The 18,179-nt window shown below is 41.8% G+C and overlaps 1 protein-coding gene across 1 annotated transcript in view; it reads right to left on the bottom strand.

Moving 5' to 3' along the window:
* The window catches only part of LOC135213671 (uncharacterized), a 34,782-nt gene extending 16,727 nt beyond the window's left edge, over positions 1-18,055 (bottom strand). The window contains exons 1-2 of the mRNA XM_064247733.1: positions 17,801-18,055; positions 1,029-1,175 (exon numbers count right to left, since the gene is read on the bottom strand). Coding sequence (XP_064103803.1) covers positions 1,029-1,175; positions 17,801-18,040 — 387 coding nt within the window. The 5' untranslated portion in view covers positions 18,041-18,055. The remainder of the gene's footprint in view (positions 1-1,028; positions 1,176-17,800) is intronic.
* Positions 18,056-18,179: the final 124 nt, after the last annotated feature.

Raw genomic sequence — 18,179 nt, 5'->3', positions numbered from 1 at the left:
TGAACTCTGACTAGCCAGTTTTTTGTCTAACTGACAGGAGATGGATATTAGCTTCTGTTTTAGTTCCCTTTCATGCAGTCTGGAAATGAAGCTACAAGATCATTAGAGTGGAAGGAGAGAACTCTTTACATGAAGATGCGATTGAAAGAAAAAAAAAAAAAAAAAAGATCTTGTGTTTCTTTGTGACCTCATCATATGCATGCCCTCATCACAATTTGGAAGAAGAGAGTTCCTAAATATGTACTTGTATGATCAAGAAGGAGGCTTACAAGTCAGGGACAAAGGCTTTAACAACTCAAGAGAGTAGATCAAGGTAAGGATGAACCTGCAGAGTGTAACATGAGGCACTTGCATGTTGAAGATACATACCTGCAGACATATTTGGAAAATAAACACTGGAACATTAATTACCCAGTGAAAAATGTAATATAAGTTAAATATGCTGAAAATGGAGATGCTGATGAGAGGTCACTGAATGGATTGTTTGTATGGTGCTTTTACGTTGCATGGAACCAGTGGTTATTCGGCAACAGGACCAACGGCTTTACGTGACTTCCGAACCACGTTGAGAGTGAACTTCTATCACCAGAAATACACATCTCTTGCTCCTCAATGGAATGGCCGAGAATCGAACCTGCAACCACCGAGGTGGGGCGCCAACACCATACCAACCAGGCCAATGAGGCATAAACAGACCAACAAATTCATGAAAAAAGGAATATTTTAGTTCCATATCTTTGCATTCGTTGTGTCTGCATTGTGAAACTAATATCTTCCTCCTGTTAGACAAAACCCTTTTGCGTCTGGAGACATTCAGAAAGCAAATATGAACACACAGTTGCCAAGACTTTGATGAAACAAATATGTAGTAGTAATAATACAATATTTTTTCAAATTTAAATATTGGCAAAAATATGAAAAATTGTGGAAGACTTACTTGACCAACAATAAGAAATGAAAATCATTTGGCAAACTAATTAATCTCAACTGTATTCACAAACTATACGAAATGAATACCAAAGACTTACGTAACTCCTGCCGTTATCTTCGTAAGCCCACAAGTTAGCTCCAGTTACTCTTGAAATTTTGTTCATCATCGAATCTCTTCTGCCACTAATTTTCTGGACATCAGCTTTTCCTACCTCCACCTTTGTCACATTTCCATTGACTAGTGCCTATTTTAAGATACAGATGGAAATTTGAATGGTAAACTTAATACTTTGAGTCTGTTGTCATGCAAATTACATACATCTTTGGTGATTTCTATAGTAACCCTTAATGGACGGACTGACCCTCAGGAGTAGTAATACTAACAGATTTGGGGTGGTGGACAGATTGATCCAGTAAATAAAACAATATTACGTGCCATCGATTTGGAAAGAGGTGGTAATACTTTTATAATGGCAACAGTTACACTGGCTAAAATCAAGAGTGTGGGCATCTCAGGACTTCAGTAGTGCTTATGACTTGAAGGGAGAATATTCTGTCTTCCTCTCACTTGATGTCTTTTTGTAAATTTGCTTAAATATACCAAGGGATTACTGTTGTTTTTTTTCTTGTCTTTTACAATAGTATGTCAGTTGTAAATGAAATTTTACAAAGAAAAGTGCAAAGAAATATTACAAAAAACATGTAAAAGTAAAGTTACTGAATCTTTGTTCTCAGTAAATTTAGTAAATATTTCTTAACAAATATGCTAAGAATTTGTTACTGGTTTTATTTCTTTTCTGTTTTGATATTGTGCAAGCAGTAATTATAATTTTACAAAATAAAATAAATTTATTTATTAGAAAAAACATATATAAGTTTGTAAAATTTAGGATTGTTTCGTAAAAGAGAGCCCACACAAGGAGCTGTAAATAGTCATTTTCACAAAATCTCTTGGAGTGTAGGGAAATTTTTTTAGAATTTTTGTTTTCACAATGTACATTTGCATATCTTCCTCTTTCCATTGATGCGTTTTTTTTTTCGTAAATTGGCCGACCTCAAAGTTTACCTGGCCTGAGGTGCTGCGTATCGATATATTTACCCGTCCAGTAAGGGTTTAAAAAAAAAAAAAAAAAGTATCTTGATGGGGGAACTTTTAACTCTAGCTCCAATGCAAGTATGGGCTGTTTAAAGAAAAGAACTTTCTGTCCATATTTCCCTCCACTTTCATATGTAATAACTTATATATCTATCACTGGGAAGGAAATTTATCATCCTTGTCATGGTGTAAAAACAATTCATAAATCTTCGTTGCTTTTAAAATATTTATGAAAAATCAAGAATTTCAGGCCTTGGCTACCTTCAAGGCATCATTCTGACCATATAATTTTGTTTTACATTTTCCGTCAGATCCAAAAACAATTATGTGGCTTTAAAATGAGACCAAAATCACCATTCTATCATGAAAAAGAAATTCACAGGAAGGGATAAAAGAAAATTCTTTCAGATGATAAAAGAAAATTCTCTCCCAGATGATTAAAGAAAATTCTCTCTCAGGTTATACATGGTACATCAACATGGATTGTGTTTAGCAAAAAGCAAGTTTTCATCTCCCAAGTAACATTTGAGGGTTAAAACTGGTAAAATGGAAAGACTTTCTGTCAAACAAAGAAAAATTATTTAAATAAACCACACACAGAATGGAATGATAAGATAAGGATGTGTCAATCTGTTTTTATCAGGGTCACCACTATGACTACTACTCTATGGAGTATTATGCCTGGAAACTGACCAAGGAGGCTTTAGTGAAAAAATTATAGTAAATCAATACTTAAATTAACTTGAAAAATATACCTTTACTTTTCCAATAACAAAGTAGTGGAACACCAGCATTCAAGTACTTTGGTAAAGAAAAAATTCAGCCTTAGATTTAGAGTTCAAATGCCAATTACCACTGTAAACTTAAAACTTCAGGATCCTGCAATGTGTCAGCACCTTTCTAAGGTGAGACTCTCCCTCCTTTACAAAACAATCCAGATGGTCAATATACAAAGTTCATGAAAATTTGCACTGACTCACTCACAGTATATCGAAAATTACTACATATTTTCAAGGTTATATTAAGCTTCATAAATACTTACCAAGTAATTACATAGCTATAGGTTTTCAACCACAGCAGCCTAAAAATTCAAAATTTGCATTAGCACTTCAATTGTTTTAGTGTAGGTGACAAACCCCACCCACTCTCACGGAAGACGAGGAACAACATAACAAAGAGTGCAATTCGTTTGTGCCTTATGTCCATGCGAGGGAAGGAGGGAGGGCTCCGAATGTGTAATTACTTGGTAAGTGTATATGAAATTTAATTTCATCATAAAAATAACATTTACACATAAGTAACTTACCAAGTAATTACATAGCTGAATCCACATTGACAGGAGTGTTGATTATGTAGACCAGTGTGGCAAGATAACTCAAAGGCAGACACAAAAAACTGACTTTATTTACCTCTGAGATCCAACCTCACAAGTGCCAACATCATTTTGATTCGCTTCCCCTTCTCGCTCACAACACAAACATAAACAAACCTCACGAACAAATGATGGGCGCAAAGCGCAACATCATACACAAACATTCTCAACAGAGTTAACATGAAGGTGGGCTACATGGACATACATATTCTACTTCAAAACATTAAAAAAAGTAATGACTTTGAAACAGAAGTTGCTAGCATTGATACAGTGCTTGTTGTTTTCTTATCTGGTAAGCGAGCTACTGCAGGTAGATAATGTCTTTGGTTGGTGCTCAACTTATAGTGGTGTGATGGCATAGCCATAGGTTGGCCCTACTTAAAGTGGGAACTTTGCAGTGAAGGAAGGTTTCTGGTGGCTAGCAAAGCTAAAAGAAGATGCCCTTGCTCTGGGAGTAGCACCAGACTAAAAATAACCAGAAAATGCTGCCACCTACACTACCCTTAAAAAAAAAAAAAAATAAATAAATAAAAATCAATCAAGACCACTAAAAACTGGTGGGTACTCCAGCTACATTGTACCCCCAGGCTTCCCCTGGACTCAACACCCTGTATCAAGGCGACAAGATAGAGGAGGGAAAGAGAGCTTCTTTCCAGTAATGTGTTGCAAAGACAGACTTGCACTTCCAATGTGTTGATTGTAAAATGGACAAGAGGGACATATTATGGCTAAAAGCAAGAGATGTAGTGACAGCCCAAAACTCATGAGCTTCACTTTAAATGTAGGTAAGACGTCCTCTTGGATCTGAGAATGTGCCTTGGAAATCAACTCTCAAAAAATATGATGGAGCATTCTTCAATATTGGATGTGACGGGTTCCTAACTGAGCACCAGAGAGTACTAGAAGGCCCTCTGATCTTTTCAGTCCCTTGCAAGTAACATTTGAGAGCTCTTACACAATTTGGAAGTCCTCATTCTTGGCAAGGAACCTGAGAGAGAAAGAGTAGACTGTCTCTCCTTGTGTAAAACCAACTCTCTTGTCAATAGCCTGAAGCTAGCTGATACACTTGGCAGTGGCCAAAGCAACAACAGTCTTACTAGCAAGATCCTTTAGTGAGACGGAGCGTAGATGTTCCAAAGCGGGACCTGAAAGCCTCTTTAAACTATGTTAAGATGCTAAGAAACGTCTCCAGACTACCTTTGCTTAGACGTATCAAAGGATTTAACTCGGAAGAATAAGAAAGCATTACAGAAAACAATTAGTAAACTGAATTCTGATAAAAATACCCAAACAATAATAGTTGCAGTACCACCTAACGCAGTAGCAAAACAACTCTTACCTAAGGGAAAGTCATTTAACAAAGAATAAGGACATCTCAAAATAATGAAGGACGAAATGAAACGTGCCATGCAAGAAAATAATGAGGAGTTTGAACCATTCACTGTTGAAGAACTCCAAGAAGCCATGAAGCACCTTAAACCTGGGAATGCTGCTAGGCTGGATGACATTACATCTGAGATAATACTGCACTTTGGTAGCAAGACTATACTTGGGTAGTGGCACTTCTTAACAACTATGCAAAAACAATCCAGATCCTAAAACTATGGAGAAGAGCTACAGTTGTGGCCTTACTAAAACCTAGCAAAGACCCAAAGATCCCTAAGAGCTATTGGTCAGTATCTCTTCTCTGCATCCTATATAAACTGTATGAACGAATGATAATGGCCCGCATATCTCCCACAGTCGAAAAACAACTGAAACCAGACCAGGCTGCCTTCAGGGCAAGAAGATCTTGCTGCTCTCAGGGGCAGTATTTGTTGACCTAAAAGCAGCCTATGACACCGTGAACCACAGGTTGCTTCTTTTGAAACTTGCCAAAGTTATTCGCAACTCAAGCATTGTGCACATCATCCAGTCACTGCTGAGTAACAGACTTTTCTTTGTTGAAATTGACGGCAGGAGAAGCACATGGTGAAAACAGAGAAACAGCCTCCCACAAGGGTCTGTGTTGGCCCCATGCTTTTCAACATCTATACCAACAATCAACCAGTTTAGAGATATCCGTAGATTTATATATGCAGATGATCTGTGCCTAGCTATCCAGTCAGATTAATTTACTATCATTGAAAGCAAATTAGCTGATGCTTTGAAAGATCTTAATGAATACTATAAGCAAAACTTCCTAAATGTCAACCCAGACAATACACAGGTATAAGCTTTCTATCACAACTGCTGGTCAAAAAGAGAGTTGAACATTACATGGAATGATAAGAAACTGAAGAATGATAGCTTCCCTGTCTATTTAGGCATTACATTAGACCAAACACTATCTTTTAGGGAGCATGTAAGGAAAGTAAAGAAGGTAACCACCAGGTAACTACCAGGAATAGCCTCTTTAGCAAACTTGGCAATTCTAATTGGGGAACAAATCCTCAAACCCTAAGACAAACAATTCTGGCAGTCTACTATTCCACTGCCAAATACTGCTCACCAGTCTGGAAAAGGTCAAGTCATTCCCATAAAGTTGATGCTTAACTCAATCAAGCAGGTCTCATATTACTGGTGCCTCAAGACAAACACCCCTTCCAGTACTCTAGATTGGCAGGCATTCCCCACCAAAAATATGCTGAACAGCCCATTCAAAGACCCAAAAATATAAACAAGAGAATGATGAAAGGCACCCACTCTATGATCACCAGGTGGCTAGACAAAGACTGAAATCCCACAAAAGATTAATAACCACCACCAACCTCGACCCCAAGGGAGTCAAGCCAGCAACTTAACGCCTAGATTGCTGGAGAGAAACTCACCACTGCCCACTGGGTGAGGCCATCCAGAGCCCATGTGAGTCTCTTCCCCATGGAACAAATCTTTGTAGGAAGGATTGGGTTATTCTTAATCGAGAAAGAGCTAGAGGTGGAAGGACTGGAGACACTCTTCATGAGTGGGGTCTTGACCCCTCTGCTGAGTGCCCATGTGGTCATCCCATCCAGGCAATGGATCACATACTTCATGGGTGTGAACATGGGCTAATCTGTACAGATGTGGACCTCTACGAATGTAATCAGGCCACTATGCAGTGGATACAATGTTGGTGTAGTAAGATATGATGGTGATTGAGGTCCTGGTTTGAGGAAAGGTCTAGCCCTGTTTGAAGTCAGAACTCAACATTGCCCTATATCCCTTGATGGTAGGGGACGATAACTTCTTGGAGGACTTCAGGTAGCATAAAATCTGCGAACTGACTTACAGACATCTCATCTAAGCAGAGGAGATGTTATGTCAACTGCACCATCTTCAGAAAACAGTCCACTTGGACTGACAGACATTGCTACTACAATAATGACATCTACAGTGGTCCCTCGTATTCACTGGGGATGGGTACCAGACCGCCCTGCAAATAGCTGTAACCCACAACTAGTTGAAAACCCTAGGAAAAAGGTTAAAACTACCTATTTTGTTAGTTGACACTCAAGAAAACCCACTAAAAATGTTTATACCTTTTTTTTTGTAGTTTTATCACAAAAAGTACATTTTAAGATTAAACTGATTAAATAAAACAGGAATTTGTGAATATTTCTGACAGAAAAATACTGTGAATAAGCAAATTTTCTGTAAATAATGGGGTATATGTTCCAGAGAGAAGAAATCCACATATATAAGGGTTCACTGTACATCCAGCAATAGTCTCCATAGCTGGTCTTGAAAAGCTCTTCACTCTGACAAGACTCCAGACAGTCTGAAGCCTGTCAAGGCCAGCGTGGACAACCTTTGGTGGAACCTGAAGAAATCCACTAAAAACCGAAGCAGGTCTGGGAACCATTTGTTTGTGGGCCAGAATGGAGCAACTAGGGTCATCGAGATGTTGTGATGGGAGCAGAACTTGTTGAGCATTTCTCTGATCATGCTGAATGGAGGGAAGGCATAGACGTCCAGGTCAGACCAGTCCAGAGGCATGCCATCTGTCGCCCATGCCAGAGGGTCCAGGGGTTGGGGAACATAAGAGAGGAAGATGGTGAGGGGATCTAGGGTCCATTCTGTGGAAAGGACCTGCCTGCGACGACTCAGCTCGTCTGCTAAGATGTTCAGTCTCCCCCGAATGAATCAAGTGATGAAGGGTAACCTGGTTCTGCTCTGCCCAAAGAGGGAGATCTTTTGCAGCCTTGCAGAGGGAGGAGTGTCTTGCTGAAGATCAGAGTCAAGATGGACTGGAGACCCAGGTGAATAGTCTTCAGTTCCTTGACACTGATATGTAGTTTTCTTTGTTCAGTAGAACATGTTCCAGAAACATTGTGATCCCCTAGAAAACCTCCCCAACCTAGGTCTGAGGCATCTGAGTAAAAGTTTAGGTTTTTCTTGTAGAAGACTTCTTTAACGCAGCCACCATTGCAGATCTGACGTGATCTCCGTCATGATGGGCAAGATGAAGGAGACAGGCTGGGTCTTTCTGTTCCAGTTGGCCATGAGAAAAAACTGTAGAACTCGCATGTGCAGTCTACCCAACTTTACAGTTCTATAGTCATACCTTATTTGCACAGGAAAAGACTCCTAGCCAGTCAAGGCGCCTGATAATGCCTGGAAGTGAACAGTAGCCAGTCGAGGTGCCTGATAATGCTTGTAAGTAGACAACCTTCTTAAACTGTGTTCCCACTATCCAGTCAAGGGAGCTAAAAACTTCAAAAAAACCTTGGTGTCGACAGATAAATATTTCCTTTGAAATAAGCGAGAGGGAGGAGAGGCATAATAAGACTTCTTTTGATCTTTTTTAGCTGAAAGCCAATTTCCCATCATCTTCTTGAGAAAATTCTGGAGGACAAAGTAAAAACATTACTACTACAGCTAATTGTTGCTTAAGAAGGCTGTTGACAGTTCATCTTGGTCTAAAGGCAAGGACAAAAGTGGAGAAACCCACCTGGGAGTGGGCGCTTGGTGCTCAGAAGCGGGTGCACTCTAATAGATTTGGCATTATTTCCTTCAGAGTTTAGCATCAAAAGGCAAATGAGATTGATACTGCACCAGGTGCTAGCAGTGGGCACTCGCGCTGATGTCGCCCTTTCCCTTGCTCCTCCACATCCCACATAGCTACAGCAAGACTACCGGAAGGCTGTGGGCTAGTACTCTCCGGCGCTCACCCATATATCTACAATGTAACTACGTGAAGGCTGAGAAGTACATACTAGCCGTTTTATGTTGCTTAACTGGAATTGAATCTGAACGCCAACCCACACCACTGAAGAGTCCTAAGCGGTGTAGAAGAATCCAGGAATCTTTTCCAGCAGCCCCTGTCCATCATGTCAGAATCGTTGAAAGTGACATCACTGCAGGGCTGGCATTCATACAATTGTTAAGAATGCAGAAGTCTGTAGAAATAGTTATGTAGGGAATATTTTAGCTAGGAAAATCTACTAGTAGAGTTATGGTGGATGGAGGCAAAGGAGAGGTAGAGAGAGAGATAGACTGAATGCAAAATAGGATGTTTGAAAAGTGAGACCCGTAAAACCAGCTCCTTCGACACAACAAAATGTGATGCTGCAAGTTGTGAGTGTTGAACTTTGACACATCAAGTGGGTGGTTATGATGGATCACGGCACCCACTTGGATTCGCCCTAGGGTGGAGCCGGAAACAGTAGGTGGACAAGAATAACCAATTAAGAAGAAGTAGGGTGTTCTCCAGTTGTGACAGAAAAGTTTAGTTAGGAACTCACCTCTGGACGCAATTCACGTGTCGGTTGATACTCCGGTTACCCTGTGTAAATTGTGTGTGATTGGACAGTGAATTTGTGTGTTATAATAATAATTAAGAAAGAAAATGTGGTGTTTAACTTGCCCAGAATCCAATGAAACGAATCCATATCAAAGCCGCCTGAGAAAGTGGATCAATGAAAAGAATTAAATTAAACTAATTGAGAAATCTGCAAGACGTCCAGAAACAGTTAAGTATTCTACAATATATAACAATAAGTTCCTACAAGAGATTCAAACTCAACATATTGTAGATGAAGAATAACCCCATATAACAAAACTAAAAGAGAAGCAAATACAAACCAAACTACAAAGGAAAAAGACTTAATAACACAAGAAAAACTAACCCTAACATAAAAACTATCTTACATGTATGATAAAACTGCCCTGGTACGGTGTACAATATCTTTCCCTACTATCATAAACTAATACGTACAATGAATCTGGGTTGTTAGTTACTGATTAAAAAGCATTTTCATCAAGATTAAATGTTTGCTGATAAAGATTTTGCCCTCATTATATAACCCCTTCATACTACGGAGAGCATATTGACATGGTAAAAATGATATTGTTATGATACAATAAAGTTTTATACATACTCACCTGGCAGATATATACTTAGCTATTTGACTCCGTCGTCCGACAGAATTTCGAATTTCGCGCACACGCTACCGATAGGTCAGGTGATCTACCGCTCTGCCGCTGGGTGGCAGGAATAGGAACCATTCCCGTTTTCTATCAGATTTTCTCTCTACCATCTGTCTCCTGAGGGGAGGATGGGTGGACAATTAATTGTATATATCTGCCAGGTAAGTATGTATAAAACTTTATTGTATCATAACAATATCATTTTTATACATTCAACTTACCTCTCAGATATATACTTAGCTGATTCACACCATTGGAGGAGGGTAAAAGACAGCTAATAAATGATTTAAACAGAAATCACAACATACGTTGTAGGTAATAAATAATTAAAACCTTGGTTCCTACCTGATTAGACTGAAGACTTCATGGTTACTGTCCAGGAGTCTGCTTAGTCTCAAGAGCCTCAGCGAGATATTGATCTATGGCTAAGAGTTCTTGTAGGTCTGCCAAAGGGGTCTTATCCGCTTACTTGGCAGATCCTGGAAGGACTATGTCAAAGGGTGCTGATCCACTTACTTGACAAGAACCTTATTCAAGGAGCACAATACTGATCCCGATCACCTTAACCTAACACCCTTGTTAGTTCTAAGATTGCAAGGAGTTATCCCCGAACCCCTTGCAAACAACCAATAACTCAAACCACACACATACAAATTACGTAAAAGTACAAAAGGATATACAAAATAAAAATTTTGTACAATCCAGCTTGTAAGACACATTCACAGTTCCTTACTGACAAAAGCAATGGCCGCCCGAGAACCCATCTCAAAAGGGAGGTTTACGTACAAATTAAAGACAAGATATATAAATTTAAGGATCGGTATGCGTTCCAAGCCCCAGCACTGTATCCGCTGATACAAAAGGACCTAGAGAGAAGCACTTCTCGTAGGTAACTCTGACATCTTTAAGGTAGTGGGATGCAAATACTGAATTGCATCTCCAGTAAGTCGCATTTATAATGTCTTTCATAGCCATGTTTTTATGGAAAGCTAAAGATGTGGCCACAGCTCTTACCTCGTGAGCCTTTACCCGAAGAGTTTTTAAAGAATCATCTGTGCATTTGCCATGAGCCTCAGTGATTACACTCCTGACAAAAAATGCGAAGGCGTTTTTGAACATGGGTCTTTTTGGATCCCGAACCGCACACCACAGACTTTGTTTACATCCTCCTAGTTCTTCCTTCTTCTTGAGATAGAACTTAAGAGCTCTAACAGGGCATAAAGTTCTTTCCACTTCATCTCCCACCAAGTCTGAAAGACTCTTCACTTCAAAACTCCTAGGCCAGGGTTTTGAAGGATTCTCGTTCTTGGCCAGAAATAGAGTCTGGAAAGAACAGATCGCTGCGTCCTTCTTAAATCCCACCTGAGAATCAAGGGCGTGGATTTCACTCGTTCTTTTAGCTGTTGCTAAAGAAAGAAGAAAAATACATTTTCTCGTCCAATCCCTAAACGAGGCAAGGTGGGGAGGCTCAAACTTTTCCGATGAAAGGAATTTAAGTACCACATCCAGATTCCAGCTTGGAGTAACCGAAGATATAGATTTCGAGGTCTCAAACGATCTTATTAAGTCGTGAAGATCCTTGTCTTCTGCCAAATTTAAGCCCCTGTTCCTAAATACTGCAGAGCATGCTTCGGTATCCTTTAATAGTGGAAACCGATAGCTGGGATTCCTCTCTAAGGAATATCAGAAAGTCTGCCACATTGGTCACAGAGGTATCGGAGGAGGACAGCTTATTCCTCCTACACCACCTCCTGAACACATCCCACTTCCACTGATAGACCCGAATAGTTGACGATTTTCGGGCTCTAGCGATTGCTTTCGAAGCTTTGCTTGAAAAGCCTCTCGCTCTGACAAGTCTTTCGATAGTCGAAAGGCAGTCAGAGCGAGAGCGGGGAGGTTTTGATGGCACCTCTCGAAGTGGGGTTGTTTGAGAAGATCTATTCTGTTTGGAAGTGATCTGGGGAAGTCCACTGTCCATTCCTGTACCTCTGTGAACCAATCTTGAGAGGGCCAAAACGGGGCGATGAGGGTTAGTCTTGTCCCTTTTGATGCTACAAACTTCTTCATTACTACTCCCAGTAGCTTGAAAGGAGGAAAAGCGTAGGCATTTAGGCCTGACCAATTCAGCAGCATGGCATCCACTGCTATCGCTCTCGGGTCTTCCACTGAGGAGCAGAAGTTCTCTATCCTCCTGGATAGGAATGTCGCGAACAGATCTATCTGTGGTCTGCCCCACAAGGACTACAGGTTTTGACACACTTGTTCGTGGAGAGTCCACTCTGTGGGGAGAACTTGGTTCTTCCTGCTGAGTCTGTCCGCCCTCACATTTTTCTCTCCTTTTACGAATCTGGTCAGGAGGGTAATGTTTCTTTCCTATGCCCATGATAACAGATCCCTCGTTATCTTGTAAAGGGAAAACGAGTGAGTACCCCCTCTGCTTTCTGATATAAGCCAACGCCGTGGTATTGTCTGTGTTGACTTGTATCACCTGATTTTTTATCTCCGGTTTGAAGAACTGTAGTGCCAGGAATATTGCATATAATTCCTTGGCGTTTATATGCCAGGCTTCCTGATCTTTCTTCCATCAGCCTGACACTTCTCTTACTCCTAGAGTCGCTCCCCATCCCATCTCTGATGCGTCTGAGAACAAGATTTGGTCTGGGTTCCGAACTTCTAGACATGCCCTCGTTCTTTTCCAGAGGGTCCAGCCACCACTTTAGGTGATTCTTCACCTCTAAGGGAATCGCGAAAGTGTCTGAAAGTTGTCCCTCTTTCCAATTCCACGTTCTCCTTAGGAAGAATTGAAGCAGGTGTAGGTGAAGTCTTCTTAGGGAAACAAACTGTTCTTGGGAGGAAAGAGTCCCCAGAAGGCTTAACCATTCCCTCGCTGAACTTCGTTCTTTCCTTAGGAAGTTCGTGACTTTCTGCATTCCTCGCACTAATCTTTCCTGGGAAGGAAAAGCCCTAAAACCCCGAGAATCCATCCGAATCCCCAAATAGACTAAGTCCTGACTGGGGATCATCTGCGATTTCTCGAGGTTGACGAGCAATCCTAGAGATTTTGTCAAATCTAATGTTGTCTGTAGATCCTCCAAACATTGCTTCTCCGACTTGGCTCGTATCAGCCAATCGTCGAGATACAGGGAGATGTTTACGCCTTCCAGATGTAGCCATCTGGCTACATTCCTCATCAGGTACGTAAATACCTGAGGAGCCGTGGAGAGGCCGAAGCACAAGGCCCTGAACTGGTAGATCTTTCCTTGCGTCACAAATCTGAGATACTTCCTCGACGATGGGTGAATAGGAACATGAAAGTAAGCATCCTGAAGGTCCAGAGAGACCATCCAGTCTCCCGGACACAGGGCTGAAAGCACTTAGGCAGACGTCTCCATGGAGAATTTCTTCTTCTCCACGTATTGGTTCAGGATGCTCACATCTAGGACAGGTCTCCATCCCCCCGACGCTTTCGGTACTAAGAAGAGGCGGTTGTAAAACCCCGGGGAGTATGGATCCTGAACCTCTTCTATTGCTACCTTGTTCCTCATCGTTGTAACCATCTGAAGAAGTGTCTCTCTCAGAACAGGGTCCTTGTACTTCGCCGACAATTCCTTCGGAGATGTTGACAAAGGTGGTCTGTCTAGAAAGGGTATGATGTATCCCTTTTCCAGAACAGACAAAGTCCAAGGGTCGGCTTCCCTTGAGGCCCAGGCTCCTACAAACTTCAGGAGTTTGGCACCTACAGATGTTTGGAGGACTTCCTTGCTACTTTGACTTCTTAAAAGGTCGGAAGGAGGACCTTCCTCGCTTATCGGAAGTCTTTCTTTTCGTTGGAGGTCGAGAGGAGGCGCCTCCACGAAAGGGCACAATAGGCGTACGAGCCACCTTCTTTGTAATAGGTATTGCTGGTCTCGTCTTTTTGGTGGATTGAACCAAAAGATCCTGCGTTGCCTTCTCAGAAAGTGATCGTGAGATGTCCTTCACCAACTGAGAAGGGAACAGATGATCCGACAACGGAGAGTACAAGAGGGCTGACCTCTGGGAAGGAGAAACCGCTTTTGTCAGGAAAGATCCAAACAGGGATCTCTTCTTTACAATTCCTGACCCAAAGAGAGATGTCAGCTCTCCCGAACCATCCTATACTGCCTTATCCATGCAGGATAAGATACTATGCAACACTTCTGGTTCTAAAAAGTCTGGATCCTTTGTCTTTTTAGCCAACACCCCAAGGGACCAATCCAGGAAATTGAAAACTTCCAATACATGGAAAAGTCCCTTAAGGTGCTGATCTAACTCGGACATGCTCCAACATGCTTTCACCGAGCTAAGAGAATGCCTTCTAGAAGCCTCAACTAAGCTTGAGAAATCAGCTTCTGCAGACGAAGGGAGCATAAGCCCCATAGCTTCCTCCGTTCTGTACCAAATCCCTCTCCTACCTCCCAGTTTGCAGGGGGGAGAGCATTAACTGTCTTCAAAGCCTCTTTCTTAGAGCTCATCCATGTATTCAGACTGAAGAGCCTTCTTCATTGATATTGCTGGCTTCATCTTTAAAAATGAAGAGGACTTCGGTGTTTTGGTACTCGAAAATAGTGATCTCGGAGAAGGAGGAGCTGCAGGGCTTAATGAATCTCCAAACTCTTGCAGGAGAAGTGAAGCTAGCACCTTATAATTAGAAAGGCCTTCATTGGTTGAAATTTCTTCTTCCGACACGTCTTCCAATTCCACATTAGTAGGGGAACGAGTTCTTTTAGAAGAATCTCTATCTGGTGATCTTGTTTCCCGGGGCAAAATACTCCTGGAAGGAGATAGACTAATAGACCTAGATGCCTTTTCTTGTCCTTCTACTGAATTCCTCTGAGAAGTGGAAGTAGAAACCGTCACTTTTGAAGATCCAATAACTTTCTCAGGAGTTCGACTAGTGTTAGCTTTGAAAGGAGATCTACTCCCAGAAAAAGAATCACTATTGGTTGACATATTGTGTCTGACAGGCACCTGGCGTCTGGTTGGTGCCTGGATGGCGCCACACGCCTAGATGTAGCTTCGTCTAATCCTATTTCTGAGCGTTTATCGGACGCCTGGCGCCTTGCCGGCGCCACACGTCCGTCTGGCGCTTCGCGCCTGAATGTTGTCTCGCGCTTAGCTAGCGTCTCGGTAACCTTTTTACGGCTGACAGAATCCTAATTTTCGTCTGAAGTAACTCGTCCAGCTGGAGCCTCGCATCTGGTTGGCGTTTTGCGCCTGTCTGGCGCCTCGCGCCTGACTGGCGCTTCACGCTTGGCTGGCGCTTCGCGCCTGGTTGGCTCGAGTCCGACTTTTCGCAGGTCTATGTAAGACTGACGAGACTGACGAACCATCATCTGATGAAGAAACTTCCTTCCTAGGAATCTCGTACAACGGAGTTCTAGATTTCTTCACTGGAAGACGAGAATCCTTTCTTCTGGGAGGATCTCTCAATAGGACTCCGACGAGAGAAGCAATCGACTCCTGCATATTTAAGATTCTCGTAGTCTCTGTATTTGGGTCTAAAGGAGGGGAAGGAGAACGATCTTTCTAATGTTCCCACGACCCCGCAGGAGAACGCAATCGACTTTTTGCTTTCTTACTTTCTGATGGCAAATCCTCAGGAAACTGCTCAGGACTCGAGTTTAATCGAGTTTCTTTCCAGCTCCTCTTCAGGGGACGGGAAAGGTCCACAGATCCATCCTCCTCTTGGGAGACGAATTTTCCGATGACGAGAAACATTCACGGAGAACGCTTTTCCTGTAGCGATCTCTGGCAGTCTGAGGTGTTACAGAATCTGCCGAGGAGACGTCTGATTGGTGGGGATTCTCCACAACCTCCGTATGGTTTTTGACATTCCTTCTCCTCTGGGCTTGGGAGCTTGAAAGAGGTCTAGGCCTGGGAGCGTTGTGGATCGGATCAGATGCCCCCTCCACTACACTGGGGACACTCAAATCACTATCCACAGCACTATTAAACTCACTATTCTTACCTTCTATAGCCACCATTTTAAGCTCCATTTTCTTAAGGGCGGCTTTCAGATTTGCAATTTCAGAAGCAGAATCCGTAGGATCTGCATTCGGTGAAGGTACTGAAAAATTAGAAGGAGCACTCATCATAGAAGAAGAGGGTACAAAATTACTCACCACATCACTAGAAAGAGAGCTAGGCCTGGTTTTGGAAGACTTCCTCAACCGGTCTCTTTCTAACTTCTTCAAGTAAGAAGTTAGAGACTTCCACCCTTCAGCACTCAAACTCTCGCATTCGTGACATGTATTATCGAAAGAACATTCATACTTCCTACACACTTTACATACAGTGTGAGGATCAACCGAAGCTTTCGGCATTCTCACCTTGCAACCCTCATTCACACACATTCTTACAACACTTCTAGAATCAGACATCATGAAGAAAAATCAAATCCAATTCCAAACAACGGTCCACAAAAGCGTATGCCAGTACAACAATCCAAATACGTCACCAAATGTCCAAAACGAAGATCAATTGCAATGCAAAAAACGAAATCCAGCTGGAGAAACCAACAACGTTGTTGCCAGTAGCGCCGACAGAGAAAATCTGATAGAAAACGGGAATGGTTCCTATTCCTGCCACCCAGCGGCAGAGCGGTAGATCACCTGACCTATCGGTAGCGTGTGCGCGAAATTCGAAATTCTGTCAGACGACGGAGTCAAATAGCTAAGTATATATCTGACAGGTAAGTTGAATGTATAAAAAAAATAATTTTCCACATGAATACTGATGAGCCACCCTTCCAATGGTAGTCTGCTGATACCTGGGAATGTGGTACAGGCTCAACTAAAGGGGCAAACCATATCAGACTCCCTTGGACTGACAATATGCCTCCTCCCAGGTTTAGGGGAGTACAACAGTGACTTATTGTCTAGGAGAACCAGCGGGCCGGATAACCACCTCCTCCACTGCACAATACTTCATTGTTACAGGGTTAATTTCTGTTAACCCTGACACGAATCTGGCAAAGGCATGGGAAGGAAGTGAGGGAGCCAGGCATGGGAACAAGTGGATAAAAAATAAAAGGGCTAGTAGTAGGATAAAAAAAAAAATGGGTGCGGGTAGAGTCGGCGCCAGAAGATTAAGAGTTGGTGCCAGACGTTGGGTGCTCTGAGCTGGCACCAGGCTGTAGCTCGGAAGCTGGTGAGCACTGCTGGGCACTTGGAGCACGGTTCTCGGCTATCAAGACCGTCTACTCTTCCTTAGGCCCATCGTAATCAAACATTAAGCACTATTTCTCTCCGTACGACATTACTGCATTTACACTTTTTTTTCTGCAGAGGAAAGTGTGATAAGATGTTTAATCTTGAATGCAAATTCACAACAGCGGTGAAAAATGTATAAACTTGAATCAGATCTTAATAACAAACAATAAAAACTTATTCTCAAAGCTATAAACTTGAAGGTTACTTGAAATCAGTGGTACAGTGCATCCTCGACTTGCGGCGAGGGATCTGTTCCAGCACCGCGCTGTAAGTTGATCTCTGCCTTGAGTTTGTTTTTCACCGTTACCGGCACCCACAACTTTATGCTCAACAGTGCTTACAGTGCTGTTAATGTCACTGAACAAGCGCCATAAGATTGAATCACCATAAGTCAGTGGCACTGTAAATCAAGGATGCACTGTACTACTTCACTGAAATCCTGATAAATAACCAGCAATAATGAACAAAGCTGCTGCAAACACCTGATGTTTACACTAGGCACAGCAGAAACAGAATGAGGTTGTCTGCTAAGTTATTCCTAGTATTCTCTTTAGAGCGTGGGACTGGTCACCTACACTAAACAACTGAAGTGCTACCATGAATTTTTTAATTTAAGCTGCTGTAAGAGTAAAAACTACTATAGCTATATAATTACCTGGTAAGTTACTTACATAAAATTCTAACTTTTAAAATTCTAACTTTTTCATGCATAAAATAAAACACCATATCACAAAACTATGGACAATGCCTGGCTATGAAAGATGGTAACTTGATACTTACACCTTCTAAATTAACAACAAGTTGTCCATTAACTTCCAAGACAGGTGTGCTGTAACTGATGACTGACTGTCCTTGAATAAGGTATGAATGTCTGGCAGATGTACACTCAAAACCGTAATGACCTTTTCTCCCACAATTACAGCAATACTTCTTCCTTGTTTTAAATACATGAGCAACTGGTTCTGAGGGTACCGGCTCTGAACCTGAGGTCTGAAATAAAAAAAAATATATTTTAAACATTATCAGAATATGGCAACTTGAACATTGCATGTACCATATTTGATCATATATAAAACCCAACCCAGTTTTCAGCAAGGAATTTCTAGGAACTATTTCGTGCACTCCAAGCCTAGCATAACCTAACATAAACTGTCCTAGA

This window comes from Macrobrachium nipponense, chromosome 43 (assembly GCF_015104395.2).
Source record: "Macrobrachium nipponense isolate FS-2020 chromosome 43, ASM1510439v2, whole genome shotgun sequence".
Lineage (NCBI taxonomy): Eukaryota > Metazoa > Arthropoda > Malacostraca > Decapoda > Palaemonidae > Macrobrachium > Macrobrachium nipponense.
The sequence above is the reverse complement of the archived record's forward strand: the minus strand, read 5'-3'. Positions and strand labels throughout refer to the sequence as shown.